General features: G+C 40.4%; 1 protein-coding gene across 4 annotated transcripts in view; it reads right to left on the reverse strand.

Annotated features, from left to right (window-relative positions):
* adamtsl3 (ADAMTS-like 3) overlaps window positions 1-21,603 on the reverse strand; it is a 246,885-nt gene that overhangs the window by 203,044 nt on the left and 22,238 nt on the right. For all 4 annotated transcript variants that reach the window (XM_051379968.1, XM_051379967.1, XM_051379969.1 and 1 more), the window contains exon 3: window positions 5,052-5,171. In XM_051379968.1, coding sequence (XP_051235928.1) covers window positions 5,052-5,171 — 120 coding nt within the window. The remainder of the gene's footprint in view (window positions 1-5,051; window positions 5,172-21,603) is intronic.

Consider the following 21,603-nt stretch of genomic DNA (forward strand, 5'->3'; position numbering starts at 1 on the left):
AGATAGAAAAGGAAGACTATTAAATGTTCAATATCAATGCCATATGATAGAACAAGGTCAAGAGTGTGATTAAAACAATGAGTTGGGTTTATTTACACTCTGACAGAAGCAAATTGAGTCTATTAATGATATAAATGCGTTACTAAGGCTGTCATCGTCAACATCCACATGAATATTAAAATCACCTACAATAATTACTTTATCTGATTTAAGGACTAAACTTGATAAAAACTCTGAGAATTCAGATAGAAAATCAGAGTACGGTCCACACTATAACAAACACATACATAATGATGTAAAGTCAACTTAAAGGAAATAAGTCAATCGACAAACTGGCATTATATCAGTAATACTTAAAATACTGTACGAATCTAAGTTCACTAAAACAACATGAACTGTTGAGATATTACTTCAGTTCATTTTGAGTTTAATTCATGGGATTGACTCCACATTTTTTGGAGGATTAAGTTATCTGAACTTCTTTTATTAGGATATGCTGTTTTACAGTGCATCTGTACCATATGGAGTTGTATAGCATCATATTGTTTTGTATCACGTCAAATCACATTATGTTTAATTAAACTGTGTTGAATCATACTGATTTGGAAGTTGCTTCATATGTATCTTTATTGATCTTAAATGTACTAAGAGTGTATATGCCTGTATCCCCGTTAGCTGAACCCTTACACTCCAATGACACAGACTTGGATGACTTGGGCCACATGAAGAGACTGGAAGAGCCCTGTTAAATGTTTAAAAAGAGCCCATGTCCTGGAAGGTAAATCAGTAAAAGTCAGTCATTTATAGAATAGAACTTAATTTATATCTGAATGGAAAAGTCCTATAGAGAGGAGTGCTTCATGCACTTGGCTCTGCTCAGATAGTGCTCAAACATTTCCTCACAAACACACAATGTCATCCTCAACCTTTTGTGCAGCCTCAAAGCAAGGCTCTGGCACACAGCCGTACAACAACAACCCTGAGCACTGCAGACGGCCAGAGGACTCCGGGAGGCTCATCCAAGTAGAATCTCTCCAACCAAGGTTTCTGTGTTTCGTTAGGGATCATTTGTACGATATTTGTCAGCTGAGAGGGTTTCAAAACACAATGTACTCTAGAGTTCTTAACCTGATTTATGTGGATGTGTGTCCAAAGCCGTGCAGAGAGGTCTCCTCATTAACCGCACTCCAATGCCAGATGGATCACTTTACTGCTCTGCGCCGCTTTATTGAATCAAAAAGAAGGAAAAAATCTTGCAGAAGTTATAAGGAGGAGAATGGCTGCATTGTGTGTGTATGTGACTGTGTGTGTGACTAAACCCAATACGCTTTGACACAACATACAGAGGCTTAATTTTCAGTGTTGCATAAAAAGTAGAGAAATGCTCTCAGAGTAATTTGCATTTTTGAAGCAGTTTTTTTCAAACAGTGGAGAGAGTAGAAAATTACCTCGCTCTCTCCATCAAAGCACAGAGAACTCCACAGGAATGCAGTATGAGACCAAAAGTACTCACAGTGCCAACACCTACTAACACTACTTTTAAAATACAAGCTCCCACCCATTTTCCCCCCCTTAAAATGCTAGCTCTCTGCTGATGTGTATGGGTAACATACATTTGTATTTCAAAGTGTCTACTAGAGAATATGAGCATTCACTTTAAAATAAAAAGTAATAGCTCTGGCTGACAAACATAAATTCACTTTCGATTGTTTTTAAAAAAATTTTAGCCTCTTTTGAATCTGACACGTTTGACTTGTCCCACTTGCTACGACCAAGTGAACCTATCATAATGTCACCCACAAATACCAACTATAGCACTAAATGTGGATTAATCCGCCGCTGAAAATAGTCCCCAATAAATGTACTGTTTCCTCCTGTTTAAGAAATGTTTGCCTTTTTGTAAAATGGAACCAAATATTCTTGACTGATTTTTAACCATCTACATGTTCAGAAGGAACCAATCGGCTTGGGGCAAAGAGCCACAGACAGGGTAGGGAAGGCAGACAGCAATTAGAGTCTTTTTTCACACAACAAAAACACCTTTAAGGTCCAAGAAGTTCTAAACAAACACAGTACATCAAAGGATAAATTATGTGGATACATATCAACCAACAGAAAAAATCAATACCCAAAGATGAGCCAAAAAGGTGCAAACGCAACAGACTTCAAGAACATTATTTTACAACTAAATAACTAGTTGCAACAATGTACAACTAGACCTTTATATATCAGCAAAAGTAGGAATTCTGTTCTAGGGTTGGAGTTATAATCTGAGTTTTTAAGATAAGTCATGTCAAGGGCAGAGATAAATAGACTTCACCTAATTACGTGGTCAAACACTTTTACACACATACAGCCCACTAATTGCAACAACTGTATCAAGTAGATACAGACATATGAGACCCATCACTCAAAGGATACGTTCACACTGCTCAAGTCAAATGTATTTAAATCAAATGTGACCAATATCAGAAAAATGGAAAAGAAGGAATACCCATGTAAAGGTTAAAGGGACCTTACCTACAATAACAATAAGGAACATTTGACAGGCTATCAGAGGCCATCGATATCTGAAACTGGAACATGTATGTGTACATATACATATGTGGGTGATATAAAAAGCCTCCTGTTATCTACATGTTGAAGGATTGCTTCAACTATTACAACAGAAGGAAAACAACTATTAATCTAGCACACAATCTCACAGCATCACATTGAGAGACACCTTTTCAGCCCAACTTATAGATCCAAAATGTCCCATCTGTTCAGACCAACCTGCCCCAAGTGAAGGAGGGGGGGATTGTAAAAGTGTCCATAGAAGGGAGCAGGTATTTCCTGTCTCATTCTATATGTCAGTAACTGAATGAATGAATCACACGAACACCTAAGATCCTGTTGGAATGTATCACATTGAAATTAAACTGTATTCTTCTTTTGCTTTTTTCAACAACCCGTCTTGCTGATCTTGTAGCTGCTGCTGTGTGTACATGAAGCACAATGTAGGACAGGCAAAGAACATGTGACAGAGCATTATTAGCCATCGTGTTGGGAAAAACACAGGAAGCGGCACTGCTGACACTTCCTATCTGCAACCTGCTGCGCACTGCCAAGGAGTAACAAGTAGAGCGGGCATCAGGTAGCACGTACAGCTGTAGCTGTAGTGAGCAAGATGAAGATCAGAGAGCCAAACTGTTCCTCAACCTGTGGCTTCTAATCCACTCTGCTGCACTGAGGCAACACCAACTGCTGCTCACACTAACACTAGACACTACACCGGGCTCAAGCCTGTGTGTGCAATATTTCTATGTGCATGTGTACACACTATACTGGGACAGTTGGGTTATCTTTACATACATCGAAAATCTCTCACAAGATCCAGAGATCTGACTTTCATGCTGTTTCCAAGTAGAAAATAATGCTGTCCAGCTTCTGAGAAACTTTCTCATATCCCAGATAAACAGATTTGAGGAGAGAAACAGGCAGTGCAGTAACAGAATCCTGACTCACAGAGAATGACTTGACAATCACAAGATTGTATACTTTGTCACCTGTAGACCACCAAGTGAAAAGTATGTTTTGTACTGTAATATTGTAAAAAAACAGAGTCAATTTCACAATTCAGAGAGTGACTGGGACAGGAGTGGGCAAAACACAAATCATAATAACATTAGGTCAGTTTCTATGTATAAATATGCAGTTCTAAAATTAGCGATTGGTGCCTCTAAGCACACACGGCCACCACTCAGCTCAGAGAATATCTTTGTATTGTTGTCCAAATCGTTTATATTGTATATTATATATTGTCCCACTTCAGAAGTTCTAGTCCTAACATTACTGCGGTCTGTTTTTTTTTTTATCTACCCAACAACCCATTACATTGCCCTCTAAAAACCAGTCCTTCCAGAAAAATGCTTTTTTGTGATTGTTGCAGGCAAAAATCCTTGATTATGCGGCACGTTTTCTTAAAAAAATGCAAATGGCATATGCAGGATATTTATGCAATTTCATGCAATGAAACTTGCAAAAATTGGGAACTTGCAAAAATTGCGGGAACTTGCGGGAACTTGCAAAAACTGCGGTTTGATGAAAAAGAGGAAAAAAAGTGATTCCCCCAACACCCTGTTGTCACTAGGCTACTACCTTAATGTAAAGAGTAATTTCTTATTACTTCCTATGATAAGCAAGCATACTACATCACAGAAAGTGCTGGGAATATTTAAGTTCTCATCTTGTTTTATTTCAGACCTTAATAAACACATGGCTCAAACTTACAAAACATTGATGAGTCAAACAAGTTCTGTAGCTTTACAAAAAGGAATATGCTACAACTTCTGTAAAAATAAAAAAATAAAATGTGTGCTTCCTGTTTTACAGAGGTAGCTATACAAAACAGACATCTTCTGTTAAAGTAAGTGCTTCCAATGCACAAAGTGCAATTTACATACAACTAATATACTTACAACTGTAAGGTTTTTGAAACTAGTATGATTTAACCCACTTGTAACAAAAAAGTGCAATCTTACAACTGTAAAGTTTTATCAACTCCTGAATGAAACTACAACAGTCCACTGTGAAAATGAAAACTATAACTGCGTAGCCTCTAACACTGGCCAATCATTCGCCATCCTCATCCTCCATCCCCTCTCCCTCAACGTCCATCATTATGGCTTCATCGCGGGGTTTGCAGCTTTTCGATGATGTTTGCGTCGCGTAATTACGTCACTTCATAACGTTACCATGGCAACATGGGAAAATGGCTGCTCTTGTGTGAAGTAAACGCAAAATTTTTCAACTTTCTGCTAAGATAAGCATAAATATGCGGACTTTGGCTGATTATGCATTGAATTATGCGATAGCATAATCTCGTTTTTCTGGAGGGACTGAAAAACATGGGATCGGTTTGGGATGGGAGTCATTCTTCTGGGACTGGGATGGGGGAGGACAATTGCACATCAGAGGAGAAGCCCAGGTAGCATCTTAATGTCATTTCAGCTGAAAATATCAGCCTCAGCTATTGCAAACCCAGCAGCGGTAAAGAGTGTGTGACTGACCTGGTCGTCGTATCTGTAGGTCAGGAACTGATCTTCTGTGGCTTCCTCCATGAAGCTGCCCTGAGGGGAGAGGGCGAACTCTGGCAGGAACACTGCACTCTGGGGCTGGCTCTCTGAACACTGACAACACACACACACACACACACACACACACACACACAGTTTCAATGAATCAGCATCCAAGTCCAGAGGAATAATAATATTACATTCAGATCACGATCATGCACCAAATCTGAGAATTCAACACACAGATTTTGGAGTTGGACACTTTGACCCTCTGGCACTGTATCAGGGGTAATAAATCTGATCTCAGTCATTCCCAGGTTAATTCAGTGAGCTATAACCTGGGCCTCATTGGTGTTTTCTAAATGGAGGCTGTGAAATCATCTCCCCAAACAGGCCAGGATCCCTTTCTCTCCGCCCTCTCATCTCACAGGAGCTGGGATATGATGGAACCCTCTGCTGACTCACATTCTGCTCCGTTTGAATACTTTCAACTCATTTCACTGTGATTTATACACAACAGTCAGCAAGCGCATACGTCTAATGCTTGATTTTTGGATGATCAGCATTATCCAAAGGCAAATAATAGGGCATTATTAGGCTAACAGTGACTCAGAGTGTGTTGCACACGGAGACTGGATAGGAATAATTGGCATCTGGCATTTAGAGGGCTCCCCAGACAGAGAGAGACTGTGTCAGTGTGTGTGTGTGTGTCCAGAGAGACGATCTACCATTAAGATTAGTGGGAGTGGTGTCTCCTGTAGGCTTTTAGAGCCACTTAGAGACAGACACAGCAGAAGTGCCACTGGTATGTGTTTCCCTGAGGAGCGTCTGAGCACTGGCACACTTTCACCTCTTCACTCTTTGGTTCTCTCTCTCTTGCTCTAAAATTCAAATGTGCTATACTAACATAGCCACTGCGAGTGGCGCATATAGAGGGGGGCATGGCGTGGCAGCGGCAGCCCCGAAAATCATGCATTGAACACAGTCAAATGGATGGACGCTGTTTCTTTTCATGTGAACAATATTATTTTCACTACACTGTAAAACCTGATGAGTTAGTTCACCTCAAACTGTCCAAACCAATTGCCTTAAAAAGATAAAATTTAACAATTTCAGCATGGAAAAAATATTTGATTTGAGTACAAGTAACTCATTTATTTATAGGTAAATTAGGTTAATTGTACTCAAAACGAGTTAGTATATTACACTCATATGCAGCATTTCTCAAGTTATTTAAAATGTGTTAACAGAATTTGTCTGAATAAAGTAAGACTTAAATGCATATTTTTTTATACAAATGTTACCACAAATTATTATATTTACCTGTCAAAACAGCCATCGTATGATAAAAAACAACTTAACTTAAAGGAGACATATTATGCCCCTTATCAGTTTCATAATTGTATTTTGTGGCTCTACTACAATAGGTTTAGATGTTTTAATGTTCAAAAAACACATCATTTTTCTCATACTGCCTATAGCTGAGCACCGCTTTTCAACCTCTGTCTGAATCGACCGGTTTTAGCTCCTGTCTCTTTAAGGCCCCCCTCCCGAAAAGCCCAGTCTGCTCTGATTGGTCGGCATTATGATATATATATATACACACACACACACCTCTATCTATCACATAATGTTAGTGTTTATACCTTAACTATGAAAACCAACACTGTGTTTTATGCTTGTCTTTACAGGTACAGCAGTGAGCAGTGACCTACAGTCTACACAGCCCACTGAAGTTAAACATATTATATGCCTGCAATACTTTATCCTGTCCAATATGTCAACATAACTGAAGGAATTACTCATCTAATAAAGTAACTTGTTTATGTGGTTTAAAAACTGCTAAGTAACCAACTGTAAACTGTATCCATATTTCATAGTGATGAAATTGATATTTGAACTTGAAAGTATTATTACCAAAGTTAACCTTCAGATATGTGTAAAAGCTGCAATTATGTTTGAACCCCATTAAAAATACTGTATACATACTGAATATTCTATCATTTATATTATATATTATGATGTCATTTATCTTCCAACATAATAAAGTTTGAATGTGAGACAGTAATGTTTTGTGTTACAGGTTTAAATTTCACATTTTCATATTGATAGATGTTACACGAACCAGGTTTTCAACTCTTGTACATGCAGGAAATCTTCATAAAACCTCTGTGAAATAACATGTTATTTATATAAAACCACACTTATTACTGAATTTAAAAATGACCAAAACTCTTCTTAAAAGTAAAACACTTTATTTATGTTTCATTCATATTCCAGTTACACATGTTGCAACCCAGACAGCAAAATGTATTTGGGCCAGATTTGGGCCAGGTCTTCATTAGCATTTGACGCAGATCCGCTGAACGGACCTGGGTGGGGCTCATTCTTTCCAACGGGCCAATACCGGAACAGGTTGGGATTACGGATCAGAGACAGATCTGGGCCAGAACTGGCCCAGTTCAGTAATTAATGCCATGGAATTTGGTGCGGATCTGGCAGATCCGCGACTCCTATTTTACATCTGGGGCTCATCTGGCCCTGGTCTGTGATTCATATTTAGGCAGACAATTAAGACCCAAAAATACACATATAATTTGTAATTTTCAAAATATTTCTTTTTAAATATTTTTAGATTTTTTTTTGTTGATAAACAAAAGTTAAACAGTGTTAAACAGATAAACAGTGATGCGCCCAGACAATCGAGGTAGCATTTGGGCGAGGGGGCGTTGAGGTTTTCTGACAAGTTTCTTGAGTTTTTGTAAGAGGTTCTCACATGGGAAAGCTGATATATTGTCGAGACAACCATAGTGTCTCACATCTTGGGCTAAGTGTATGCACATTGTACACAATTGCCTCCTTGCCATATATTTCGCCGAAATGTGTGACAAACATATGGAGCAACCTTTCAGCATACTGCCAGTGCATTGAGGACAAGGTTGGGCTGACTAAAATGGCAATGCTGGAAAACAGCAGCATACATTTTTTGTAAATATTTGTATCCAAGTATGAAGGCAGAATGACAGGTCCAATGTACAACAAAAACATCCTAAATTCCGTTGCCTTCCACCTGTCAATGTCCCTCAATGTCCTGGGTTTTCTTGCAAATTCTAAAGGAATATGGTTGCGCAACCCTGTCAAACAGTCAGACATCCGGTCAACAATCGAAGCAGGTAAATGGAATCTGAGAGCTCCTCTCAGCCAAATGTTCAGAAGCTTTCTAATGACACCTAAACAAACAGAATGCATGTAATCCCCTGGAAACTGAGATACCATCCCTACGTTCAACCCCTGGAATGGGTTAGGGCCCTGGTGATGCTCTTCATTATGTTTTTGGGCAAATGATTCATCTGTCCTGAGTGGGCCTGAGACTAAGGGAAAAGTCATTCTGCCAGATAGATACTCTCCTTTCTGGGAACATTTATCACATCCAAAATATCCATTGTGACTCTTAATGTTTTTTATAAAAGCCCGGGCAGGCATATCACAAATGACAGAATCTAACTTAACAAAAATCCTTTTGCCTTCAAAGTCAATTCCACTCTTCAACTCTTTCAACTCAGAAGCAAAATCTTCCAAAAAGACTTCCGTTGGCTTTGGTTTTTGTGGTCCACAAAACAATGCAATGACAACAGCTTCTTTGACTGGAAAACGTATTAAACATCCTAAAATTGGCCACACTTGAATCCCGCTTCTCTTGAATAAGGGCAATCCATCGATATTGACTTGGAGTTTTAGTGGGCAGCCATCTGCAAATGACTCAAATGCCTGTCGTAGCTTCTGCTTAAGGGAGGACAGGATACCAATATAGTAATAGAGTCCTTGACATTTTGTTTCTATACTATACGTGATTCTGGTCTTAAGGAGGGTTCTAGCACCCTTTGGCAGGTCAGGGTGATGGAGTCTCAGCAGGCCAAGAAGAGCTGTAAGAGCCACCAGGGAAACTCCAAAAGTTAACGCCCAGTTACGTAGACTATCACCAAGGTTACAAGACTGATCTGTTTCATCAGAATCTTGGTCTGAGTAAGACTCCTCCTCAGATCCAGGCAGATCCATCCTAAAGGACTGCTCCTGTAATGTGTCCTCCTCTCCAAAATCCTCCTCCATCATCTGTTCATTGAATTCATTGATTTCATTCCTCTCTCTCCTCCATGTCACCCTGCATATTCTCCAAGACTGTCTCTACTACACTTTCCCTACATCCAGGCTGTCCTTCCACTACATTTTCCCCACTACAAAACTGGGAAGCAAAGCTTTCGCTGTGCAAATCCCTAATTTGTTGAAGCCGTCTCTGTACTTCTTGACGCGCTCTCCATCTAATGGCGGCCCCAGAGAGGAGTGTTTCTTTCGAATCCATCCCTGGCAAGCTGTTAAAATTTGCAGGGGAAGAAAAATCCTTAATCAAATGTCCGCGTGTGGTGGAGACCATGGGTCAAGTGCAAAAACATTGAAAATAACAGACAACTTACACTGCAGTTTGCAAAGGGGCAGGAGCCAGACAAAACCTAAAGGGCACAGTACAGAGAAATGAGAGACATTAATTTTTATCTACACAAAAGATACAGCAGATACACACATACAGGACATTTACTGACTATAACTGATGTTGTGACAAGTTCTCGGTGCAATAACAGACATTTAGCAGTGAGCCTCAGTGTTGTTTAATATACAATAGGAGATGATACTAGTATGTTACACTGGACCTGCCCTTATATCTTCAGTAATACCAGTACTGCAGTAACGCTAAATAAATGGATCAGGAAACTTTTATTAGTCGGTTTGACTCCACATAAAGCCTAGTGAGCATCAAAGTTACACAATATTACTAAACTAATGAATCCCTGCAGTTTGACTATTTCTCTCTCACAGTAGCTCTATCGTTAACTCCGGTGCACGTAGATCAAGTTAATTTACACACTGTAACACACACACACCATAACACACACACACACACACACACACACACACACACACCAACGAGGCTAGCCCCAGCTGGTTAGCACGTTAGCAAGTTACACAAACAGAAAATAATCAGCATAACTCACTCCCGGTGATTTGGTAGCTTCTAACGAGGGTTAACGATCACAGTATTACAACATAAAGTCCGACAGACTCAGTAACTATAGCAACACAGTGACATCACAGAGCTGCTGTGTGCTAATCAAAGCTACAATCCTACCAAACTAATGACCTCCGCTGCTGAACTACACACAGTACAGTGTCTTCTTCTGATCACAGCTGTATTGATCCACACGGTACACAGCTACTGAGCTACCCAGCAGATATGTAAGTTACCAGGTTAAAGACAATTAAACCCAACTGACATTATCTTCCCTGTCCTATAAAATACAGACGAACATAAAGCCAATTCCCCCCCGGCACGAAGCTTGGTGATTCGCAGCATAAACTTATAATAAACTTTGTGTGAATCTCTATAAAAAATATCAGCAGTGGAGAATATGGAGACATCTGCACCAGCTGGCTTAATAAATGAACTTCACCTTATAAGTTTCATGTTCATCTTGCACACATTTAACAAACATTTAACAAACATTTAACAAACAATAACTACGTTAGCATCACTGAGGCTCCTGCAGCTAACAACGCTTAGCATGTTCTAGCGGTACACGAACAATGAAAAACAGCATAAATTCTTAAAAATACTTACAGTTACTTCTTCTGCCGTCTCTCCACAGACAGTTGCTACAATCCCTCTTTCAGGAACAGTCTTTCAGCCAGGCCAGTGTTGTACTGACCGAGGTTGTGAAAACAGTCCGACACGAAGTGGTTCACACTGCTGGACATTGCCGTCAAAAATAAAAATAAATCCAGTGGCTCATAGATATGTAAATTAGTGTCGGGCTGTGCAGCCAATGACTGAACAGTTTGTCTGCTGAAGCCTTTGCCCAGACATTGGGCTGGCAGGCTGCTGGCTGGGCTCGCTTGTTCTCCCCTAGCTTGCTCTTTTATAGTAACAATGGCGGAGCTCCGATGGTCAACTGTAAACTGCGGTGGGTGGCAACATGGAGCCGAAATGACGTCAAAAACTCTGACTGTCCAAAATTGAGTGATTTATCTCCTATATTCTGACTGAGGCAGCTCACAAAAACATGACTGAGTCATTTTTTTTCACCCTTTGCCTGCTGATAGGCCCTCCAGAGTCCCAAATGTACATAATCAAATGATTAAAAAGTTAGTTTTGCATAATATGTCCCCTTTAAAGAAAACTTTTCAGTGAAACTAACTGGAATTACAGTGGGGAGAACAAGTATTTGATACACTGCTAATTTTGCAGGTTTACCCACATACTGTACAAAGCATGTAGAGGTCTGTCATTTTTATCATAGGTACTCTTCAACTGTGAGTGACGGAATCTAAAACAAAAATCCAGAAAATCACATTGTATTTTTTTTAAGTAATTAATTTGCATGTTATTGCATGACATAAGTATTTGATACATCAGAAAAACAGAACTTAATATTTGGCACAGAAACCTTTGTTTGCAATTACAGAGATCAGGCGTTTCCTGTAGTTCATGACCAGGTTTGCACACACTGCAGCAGGGATTTTGGCCCACTCCTCCATACAGATCTTCTCCAGATCCTTCAGGTTTCGGGGCTGTTTCTTGGCAACACGGACTTTCAGCTCCCTCCAAAGATTTTCAATTGGGTTCAGGTCTGGAGACTGGCTAGGCCACTCCAGGACCTTGAGATGCTTCTTACGGAGCCACTCCTTAGTTGCCCTGGCTGTGTGTTTCGGGTCATTGTCATGCTGGAAGACCCAGCCACGACCCATCTTCAATGCTCTTACTGAGGGAAGGAGGTTGTTGGCCAAGATCTCGTGATACATGGCCCCATCCATCCTCCTCTCAATACGGTGCAGTCGTCCTGTCCCCTTTGCAGAAAAGCATCCCCAAAGAATGATGTTTCCACCTCCAAGCTTCACGGTTGGGATGGTGTTCTTGGGGTTGTACTCATCCTTCTTCTTCCTCCAAACACGGCGAGTGGAGTTTAGACCAAAAAGCTCTATTTTTGTCTCATCAGACCACATGACCTTCTCCCATTCCTCCTCTGGATCATCCAGATGGTCATTGGCAAACTTCAGACGGGCCTGGACATGCGCTGGCTTGAGCAGGGGGACCTTGCGTGCGCTGCAGGATTTTAATTCATGACGGCGTAATGTGTTACTAATGGTTTCCTTTGAGACTGTGGTCCCAGCTCTCTTCAGGTCATTGACCATGTCCTGCCGTGTAGTTCTGGGCTGATCCCTCACCTTCCTCATGATCATTGATGCCCCACGAGGTGAGATCTTGCATGAAGCCCCAGACTGAGGGAGATTGACTGTCATCTTGAACTTCTTCCATTTTCTAATAATTGCGTCAACAGTTGTTGCCTTCTCACCAAGCTGCTTGCCTATTGTCTTGTAGCCCATCCCAGCCTTGTGCAGGTCTACAATTTTGTCCCTGATGTCCTTACACAGCTCTCTGGTCTTGGCCATTGTGGAGAAGTTGGAGTCTGTTTGATTGAGTGTGTGGACAGGTGTCTTTTATACAGGTAACGAGTTCAAACAGGCGCAGTTAACACAGGTAATGAGTGGAGAACAGGACGGCTTCTTATAGAAAAACTAACAGTTCTGTGAGAGCCGGAATTCTTACTGGCTGGTAGGTGATCAAATACTTATGTCATGCAATAAAATGCAAATTCATTATTTAAAAATCATACAATGGGATTTTCTGGATTTTTGTTTTAGATTCCGTCTCTCACAGTTAAAGTGTACCTATGATAAAAATGACAGACCTCTACATGCCTGGTAAGTGGGAAAACCTGCAAAATCGGCAGTGTATCAAATACTTGTTCTCCCCACTGTATATCACCAATACTTAAAATACCACACAAATGTAAGTGCACTCAAAACAACTGAGTCATTACTTCAACAATTCATTTTTGAACTCAAAACCTACCTCTTTTTAATTTAACCTTATTTTTTGGATTAAATTATGTTGCACAATGTAAGGAAGAAGCCACGGAGTAGGGCGCTCCACGCTGCATTGCTGCCTTTACATTTTAAACATTTATACCAAAGATACTACCATCCAGCATATTAGATTTTAATCAAAGAGGGTGCAGAAATGTCGAAACTTTCGAAGTCTGCGGCCTGTGGAAATATTAAACATTTACGGTCGCACGGGGCCGACACCATGATGCAAGGTCAAGATGGAGCTGACGAGCCCGAGCAGCAACAAGCTAAAGACATTGCTCAAGATATCAGTAACATTTACTCAGCACTAACAAAGATTTCTGAAGATCTGGGGGGACTTGCAGAAATACGTCGTACCACTGCGTCGGTAGAGGCTAAACTCTCAGCCCTAATTACAAGACTGGACGACGCGGAGAACCGAGTCGAGAACTTGGAAAGAGCCGAGCAGGAGTTGCAAGCTAACCCGCCAGCTAGCAAAACAGATGTCGGACAGATATGGGACAAATTTGAAGACATGGAGAATCGCTCGAGACGCAACAATGTACGCTTCGTCGGCTTTCCGGAGGGCAAAGAGGGAGGAGACGTGGTGAGATTTTTGGAGGAGCTGTTGCCAAATTCGCTGAACATAGAGGGGAGACGAGAGATTGAACAGGCACACCGGGTCGCTGGCCAGACCCAGACCAATACTGGCCAGGTTTCTGAGATCATCAGAGCGGGATGCGGTATTGCGAGCAGCGAGGAATAAAGGCAAGCTGAGCTGGGAAAACACTACTTTTATGCTTTTCCCGACTTCTCCAGAGCCACTCAGATGAAGCGCGACAAATTCAGGGATTGCAAGAAAAGACGAGCGAGGGGTGAGGATGTTGTTCCCAGCTAAACTGAGAATCGAGACGTGCGAGGGTGAGAAGGCTTTTGACTGTCCCCTGAGAGCCATGGCTTTCATTGATGCTATGCAGTGAGTACTGATGGACTGATTTGTTGCCATTTTCATCCTACACACCCCAACATTATAGACACTGGTGTAGACTCTTTTTCACCGCAGCAGTGCATGAGGGGGCACGACGAGTGGAGCCTCGTGGACTAATAGATATTTGGAGGATTATGAACTCTGGTAAGGATTACACATTTTTTTCACCAGTACACAAGACCTATAGCCGAATAGATTTTTTTCTAATATCCAAAACACTCTCCTCCTCTGCTATGGGCTGTGAAATAGGGAATATTCTTATTTCCAACCATACTTGGGTTGGCTTGGACCTATTACCCCAGAGCGAGAGAAGAAAGTCCTACAGATGGCGTCTGAAATCGTCACTTCTGCAGGACCCTGTAAATGTAGAGTGGCTCAGGACAGAACTAAATAATTATTTGGAGATCAATTGGCATTCTGTATCATCCGCGGGTGTCGCGTCGGAGGCCCTTAAGGCTGTGATTAGGGGACATATTATCACACACACATCATACCATAAGAAAAGTAAAACACAGGAGTTGCTAGAATTGGAAAATATAATTAAACAGGCTGAAACAGAGTTGAAGCAACAAGTGACACAGGACAGCATGAGAAAACTGACAAAGTTAAAATATCAGTATAATAATATAATAACCCAAAAGGTTGAATTTAATTTATTTAGGGCTAGACAAACATATTTTGAGTCAGGAGACAAAGCAGGAAAGTTGCTTGCCAGTTATATAAAACAAAGGGAGTTGGCCTCCACTATTCCTGCTGTTAGGTCGCCAGTCGGGGACCTGCTTACTGTAACTGTAGATATAAATCAGGCCTTTAAAGAATTTTATAGTAATCTCTATAGTTCGACATCTACCTCTAGTGAAGAAGAAATACATAAGTTTATAGAACCACTAGGACTTCCAAAATTGACAGATGAACAGACTTAGATATTACTATTGAGGAGATTAAAGGGGTAATCAAGTAAAGCACCTGGGCCCGACGGCTTTACTGGGGAATTTTTTATGAGCTTTGCGACAGAGCTAGCTTCACCTTTACTAGAGGTGTATAAGGAAGCGCTGGAGAGGGGTATACTACCACCAACTCTGAGACAGGCCTTTATTAGTCTAGTTCCTAAGAAAGGTAAAGATTTGGATGAGTGCAAGAATTATCGTCCTATTTCATTAATGCAAATAGATGTCAAGATAATTTCGAAAATTTTAATTGTAATTACATCATTGATCCATACTGATCAAGTTGGATTCATTCGTGGTCGTAGCTCCTTAGATAATATTAGACGCCTTGTTGATGTCATGTGGTCGGTGTCTGACGCCCAGTTGACAGTTGCAGCAATCTCTCTGGACGCCGAAAAGGCATTTGACATGGTGGAATGGGGGTATCTATTCAAAATTTTAGAGGAGTTTGGATTTGGTATTACCTTTATAAAATGGATTCATGTATTATATAAGGACCCAGAAGCAGCAGTGCAGACTAATGGGCTGGTCTCGGATTATTTTATGTTGGGTAGAGGAACCAGGCAGGGTTCGCCCCTGTCTCCTTTGCTCTTCTGTTTAGCAATTGAGCCTCTTGCAGCAGCTATACGTGGGGCGACTGACTTCCCGGGTGTCACTGTAGGTGGGATGGCACATAAATTGATGCTTTACGCCGATGACATTTTATTACTGGTGTCTGACCCCAGCAGATCTATACCATGTCTTCTTAGTATCATAAACTCATTTTCCAAAATCTCTGGCTACAGGGTGAACTGGTCCAAGTCCGAGGCACTCCCTTTAACAGCTTATTGCCCGTCCACTGCCTTCCACCCAGGTGTATTTCAGTGGCCTCAGCAAGGTATCATGTATCTGGGTATCCGATTTCCTAGACAGCTGAAAGGTCTGATCAAAGTTAATTTTGATCCATTATTACAAAACATTTCTTGTGATGTTGAGAGATGGGCAACTCTTAATTTGTCTATGGCAGGTAAAGTTAACGTTTTGAAAATGAACTGTGTTCCCAAACTTAATTATCTCATCCAGTCCCTCCCCTTAGAAATTCCCCATTATTATTTTAAGAGGTTTGACAGGATATCCAAGACATTTATTTGGAATGGTAAACGCCCCCGTTTGAATTGAACCACAGCAAGTTACAGAGACCAACTGATACAGGAGGCTTAGCGCTGCCAAAGATGTTGTTTTATTACTATGCTTTTAATTTAAGGCACCTGGCCCATTGGTCTCTCCCTCCCGAAAGGGCCCCCCCATGGTACTGTATGGAGCAAGTTGTAATGGCCCCTCTATCACCCATGCAAGTCTTGTCTATTAAATTAAACACAAAAGCTAGAACACATCCAATAATCTCTCATTTTAAATCAATTTTATTATCTAAATGCCTCTTCAAGTATCTGGTTAAATCCTATGGTGGGAGAATGGTGTGGTCACATTGGGGGATCTGTATTGTGATGGTTCCTTAAAGGGACATTGTGTAGTGTTTTTAGTATTTAATTAGCCAAAATCAATGTCTTCATTCATAAATGTCCTCATTGGTGTAAAATTACCTCTAACAATGATCTGACTTATCCTCGTAAGCGAATAATTTTTTATCTGTATATACATTGGACGGGCAAGTCCATGGAGGCTTCCATGTCGTTCCGCCACTTTGAAAAACTATAATCGCCGAGAGGGACATAAAGCATTAGCCTACCTGTCTAGCTAACAACGCGTTTTCGTTCAGAGCCAGCGTCACGTGACTGAAACCAGCTATAACGGAGAAGGAGATCAGTGAGAGGCGCTTGTCACTGCCCCGGCACATTTGAAAGTCTGCACTGCACTTTAGTTAATAATGGAGGATCATACTTATGCCGAGCCACAGGAGAAGGAACCCTCGTCGCCAAAAAAGCGAAAAAGGGAATTAAAAAGGCAACGTGACCGGCGAATTCAAAAAACGAGGGTAAACATCGGGGTAGCTTTTCCCAGGTGGAAATAGCTAATGAAGGAGTAAGACTTTCAAAAGGGACACTGAAGTTGCCTGCTTTCTCCTCGACAGGTAGGCTTCTTGGTACATAACGACTACCATAGTTGCAATACGCATTTGAAAACGCGAGGCACTAGAGAGCACTATTCGTTTGAATGCAAAATACAATTTCACAGCTAGATGGGAGAAATTCCTACACAATGTCCCTTTAAAATCTTTTGGGGATTTGGTGCGGCAGTTCAATATTCCTACCTCTCACTTTTTTTGGTACTTGCAACTTCGACATATGTTGGTGGGGATTTTTGGGTCTGCTGCGTCGGTTCCCCAGAATGCAGAACTCCTAGATAAAATTATACAGAGTTATGGAATTCAGACTCTTGGCAACGGGCACATTTCAGCTCTGCAGAAGACATGGGAAAGGGATCTGAACCTGACATTTAATGATGAAGATTGGAACAGAATTTGTAAAAATGTTAAAGTAGTTTCAAGGGATGAAAGAGTACGTTTTATTCAATTCAAAATTATACATCGTTTTTATTGGACTCCCTCCAGATTATTTCGATTAGGATTACTACCCACATCAAACTGTTGGCGATGCAAATCTGAGGAAGGTAATCTAGTTCATGTTTTATGGTCATGTGCTAAAGTCCAACAATACTGGACCAATATTTATGATCATTTGTGTGAGATTACACAATTTTTTACACATTATTTTGGGTGATCATTCAGTTCTGACAGGACAGAATAAACATGTCAAAAGTTATGTCCAAACCAGTATTATGATTAGCAGACAAATACTTGTCAAGGGATGGAAGACGGAGGGGGTGCCCTCTCTTCAAGAGTGGGCTGTGGAGATGGCACGAATTGCAGCATTCGAAAAAATGTCATAAACAACTGGGTAGACTGGATCTATATGAAGCAAAGTGGGGCAAATACTTACAATTTTTAAAAGGCTCCTGAAAGAGTTCATATGGTGGAGCGATGCAAAGTTTTCAGTTATGATGAATAAATACAGAACAGTGCTTCTTATTTCTTTTTGTATTCTATTTAGCTATTGCTTTTTTTTTTTTTAATCTGTTAACCAATTATCTCTTTAATGTAGCGTTTACTTTATTTAACAACCTTGTTTGGAGTCATTTTATGTGTTTATTTTGTTATGGTTATTTTATGTTTTGTCTACAGTGATGGAGTAAGAGCTATATAAGACGGAGCACAATGTTTGATGTTGGTAACCAGAAAGGGATCAGCATGGATGGTGGTGGCGTGGGAGGGGTTCGACTTTTGGGGGGGGGTTAGTTTTGTTATTATTGTGTTCTATAATAAAATAGTAAATGTTAATCATAAAAAAAAAATTCTCCTTTTTTCTATGTATGTTGCATGAAGGACCTGAAAACATTAATTTCATTATACAACCTTGTGTTGTATAATAATAATAATATTATATTATAGATAATAATAATAATAATAATAATTAAAGCTGCAAGAAGCATTGGGCAGGACCTCGCCATCAACCCACGTCGGGGCCTGCACGGCTGTAGCCCAGCCACGCCATGTCAACCCACGCCCAAGCCCTCATCGGCGGAAGCCGAGGGAGACCGCTCTACATTGTCACACGTTTCAGACACTCCAAAAGACTTATTAGTTCATAGCGAGACTCTTCACTGCGAAACTTGGAAATTCAGCGGCATGCCACGGACATGCCGTTTGACATACAGTAAATATTTGATTAACTTTTGATCACCAATGTGTCTAGATTGCAGTGATCGAAATTGTCAATCCGATAAAATCTGTAGGAGTTAGTTAAAATAAAAGCCCTGAAACGCGGAAATGGTATCACAGTTTGACATTCGATACAACCTGGCCAACTTTTACGGACGTACAGTCACAAATAGCACAACTTTTAATCAGCAACATATTTTGACTGTACTGACCAATTTTGGAGCAGATCCGATAAATTCTCTAGGAGGAGTTCGTCCAAATACAAGGCGAACAATTTGCCGAAAATGAACATTAAATTCAAAATGGCCGACATCCTGTTGGGTTTGGGTTATGGGTCCAAGAGGCTTCCTTGCTTGTCCCATCATGATACACGTGTACCAATTTTCGTACATGTCAGTCGTACGTGTCTTGGGGGTTGATTCTGGGGGGCGTCTATCATCTGCGGGACCAAACAATACCTAAGCCTTCGCCACGACTGAATTTTATGCAAAGTTTCATGAGTTTTCAGGCATATTTAGCCCCCCAAAAAGTGTTCAAATGTTAACAGAAAAGCTGATTTTTCGCCACGTTGCCACGCTAATTGTCAAGATTCATGAGATGTCATCGTCATCGTCCTAAGGGACTTCTGACAGAATTTCAGCTGGATCTGGTCAATCTGCTGGGAGATAAACATAGTGTAAAAATGACATTTCCTTTCACCACTAGGTGGCGCTCTCACTATTAGTGAATATTATCACATAGAAGTGTTCAGGTCAGGACTCTAATCAGACAAGTAAGGTTTGGAGCCGAATGGACAATGTATACTCAAGTTATAGCAAGTTTGTGTGTTCTGGCGGTACATCAAAATTTGACGCCACGCCACGGACACGCTATTTAACAAACCGTCATCACATTCACGAAATATAATCAACAACATGTTTTGCATTTCCTGACTAAATTTCAGCTTGATCTGATTATCCTGCTAGGAGTAAAACATGGAAGTATTTTGCACATTCCTTTACAGCTCTTCATTCATTTATGTAAATAATGGTCATATTGTACATATTGTCTCTCTTTTGTCTCTTTTTATCTTTATTTATGTTTTTCAATGTTTATTGTTATGCAGCAGTACAAATTCCTTGTATGGGAAAACCTTCTTGGCAATAAAACAGATTCTAATTCTGGTAAATTTCCTTGATTCCTTGATTATAATGGAGGTTTAAAGAAAGCGACTGTTTAAATGTTGACTTGTTACTTATTGCCACTCTCTTTGGTGCAGCAGACAGTGAATAGTGTTAAATGTTATAAGGAGTTCGGTCTAAACCTGCTCTATTTGAAAAGTGTCCTGAGATAACTTCTGTTATGAATTGGCGCTACACAAATAAAATTGAACTGAACTGAACTGAACTGAATTGAATTGAATTGAATTGAATTGAATTGAATTGAATTGAATAGTACAGCTCTAGCTGCTTACAAATAGTTTCAATAGCTGATGACTTACCCTGTGTGAGAGAATTTGTGATGTTGGTGAACAAATAAAATTACAAAACTGTGTGGAACCTGTTGACAAACTAGAATTACGTCAAACTAATGAAAAAGTCCATTGGATGGAATGATTTAATTAATTGAACTTAATTTTAGAATTTAAAATATATGTTGAAAGTACAAACGTAAAATATGTAACCTGTAAATATTAGTCCATACAACTTAAATTGACTTAATTTGGTCAGTTTAAATATCTCTTGTTGATCAGAAGTTCTTTTTTTTAAGTTGTGTCAGTTCACAATCATTGTGTTACTATAATACTAGTTCAAGTTAGATGACCATAACATTTTCACTAACGTTTATTAACTAACCCAATACAATTTTGTGGAACCTGTGGACCTGTGGATCTGTGTTTTAATTTTTTGTGTCTCTGACAGCTGTTTGTTCTCATACATAGCTCTAATTCAGTTCAGTATGAACTGTATGAGCGGGTCGACACTGAAAATACAAAGTCATGTCTGAAAGGGGCATGATTCGTCATCCCAATAGAGGACTATGTCCATACTAGGCCACACACACACAGGTTGTCCTGCTGTGAAGTCACTGGGTCGTAGCCGTGCAGCGTGGCATAGAACAGTTCCCCTAATTGAGTTTACACACCAGTGGAAGGACAGTGTCAGGACAGCCTTCAACGCGCCAGCACCCTGCAGCAGCTGGTTCACACTGGATCACTGGCTTACTTCAGAGGAGCCAATACCGGGGTAATAATACAAGGAGGGCAACCCCCATTCCAGGGGACAACATACTGTACCGGTGGAGGCAGCTGTTACATGATGTGGGAGGGATTACTTATTAGAGCCATTAATGAAACTCCTGTGCAGCGGGTCAGAAATCAAAGTTTGTTCACATCAGGAAGGATGGAGGATATGGTTTGTTCAGTGCCAGTGGCTGACCACAAATACTTTAGCAGGGGTTCTGAAACATTTTCAGGGTCAGGTAAAATATTTATGCAATAGACCATCGATATGAAGGCTGGAGATGATTCAGTCCAACCTCGCTTCGCCTCGCTGATATTTTTTTGATGCTTTAAGTTACCTTGATCTTTATTCATATAAAGTAGCCTTGCGTGACACAGTGGGAGGCTCAGTAGCTGATTGGAGAATGATGGATTTTACATCAGGTTTATTTAAGGTGCATTCAGAGACTAAACACAACTCTCCTTCTCTCCATCCTGCTGTTTCTCTGTCTGATTTTTATACTGTGTAACACCATATTCAAGTGGGAATCAGGGGACTGCTATCCTGCCCTGATAATCAGATTAAACCACCATTTATATTCACTTCATTCAGTCAAGTCTGATTTATTTTTTTTCCTGACCCACAGGTTCTCAAGCTATGGTACGTGTACCATGGATTTGAAATGAAAAAAATGTATTTACATTTTCTTTAATATTTTATTTCAATATCAGCCTGCTGT

Source organism: Dicentrarchus labrax, unplaced genomic scaffold (genome assembly GCF_905237075.1).
Source record: "Dicentrarchus labrax unplaced genomic scaffold, dlabrax2021, whole genome shotgun sequence".
NCBI classification, from domain to species: Eukaryota; Metazoa; Chordata; class Actinopteri; family Moronidae; genus Dicentrarchus; species Dicentrarchus labrax.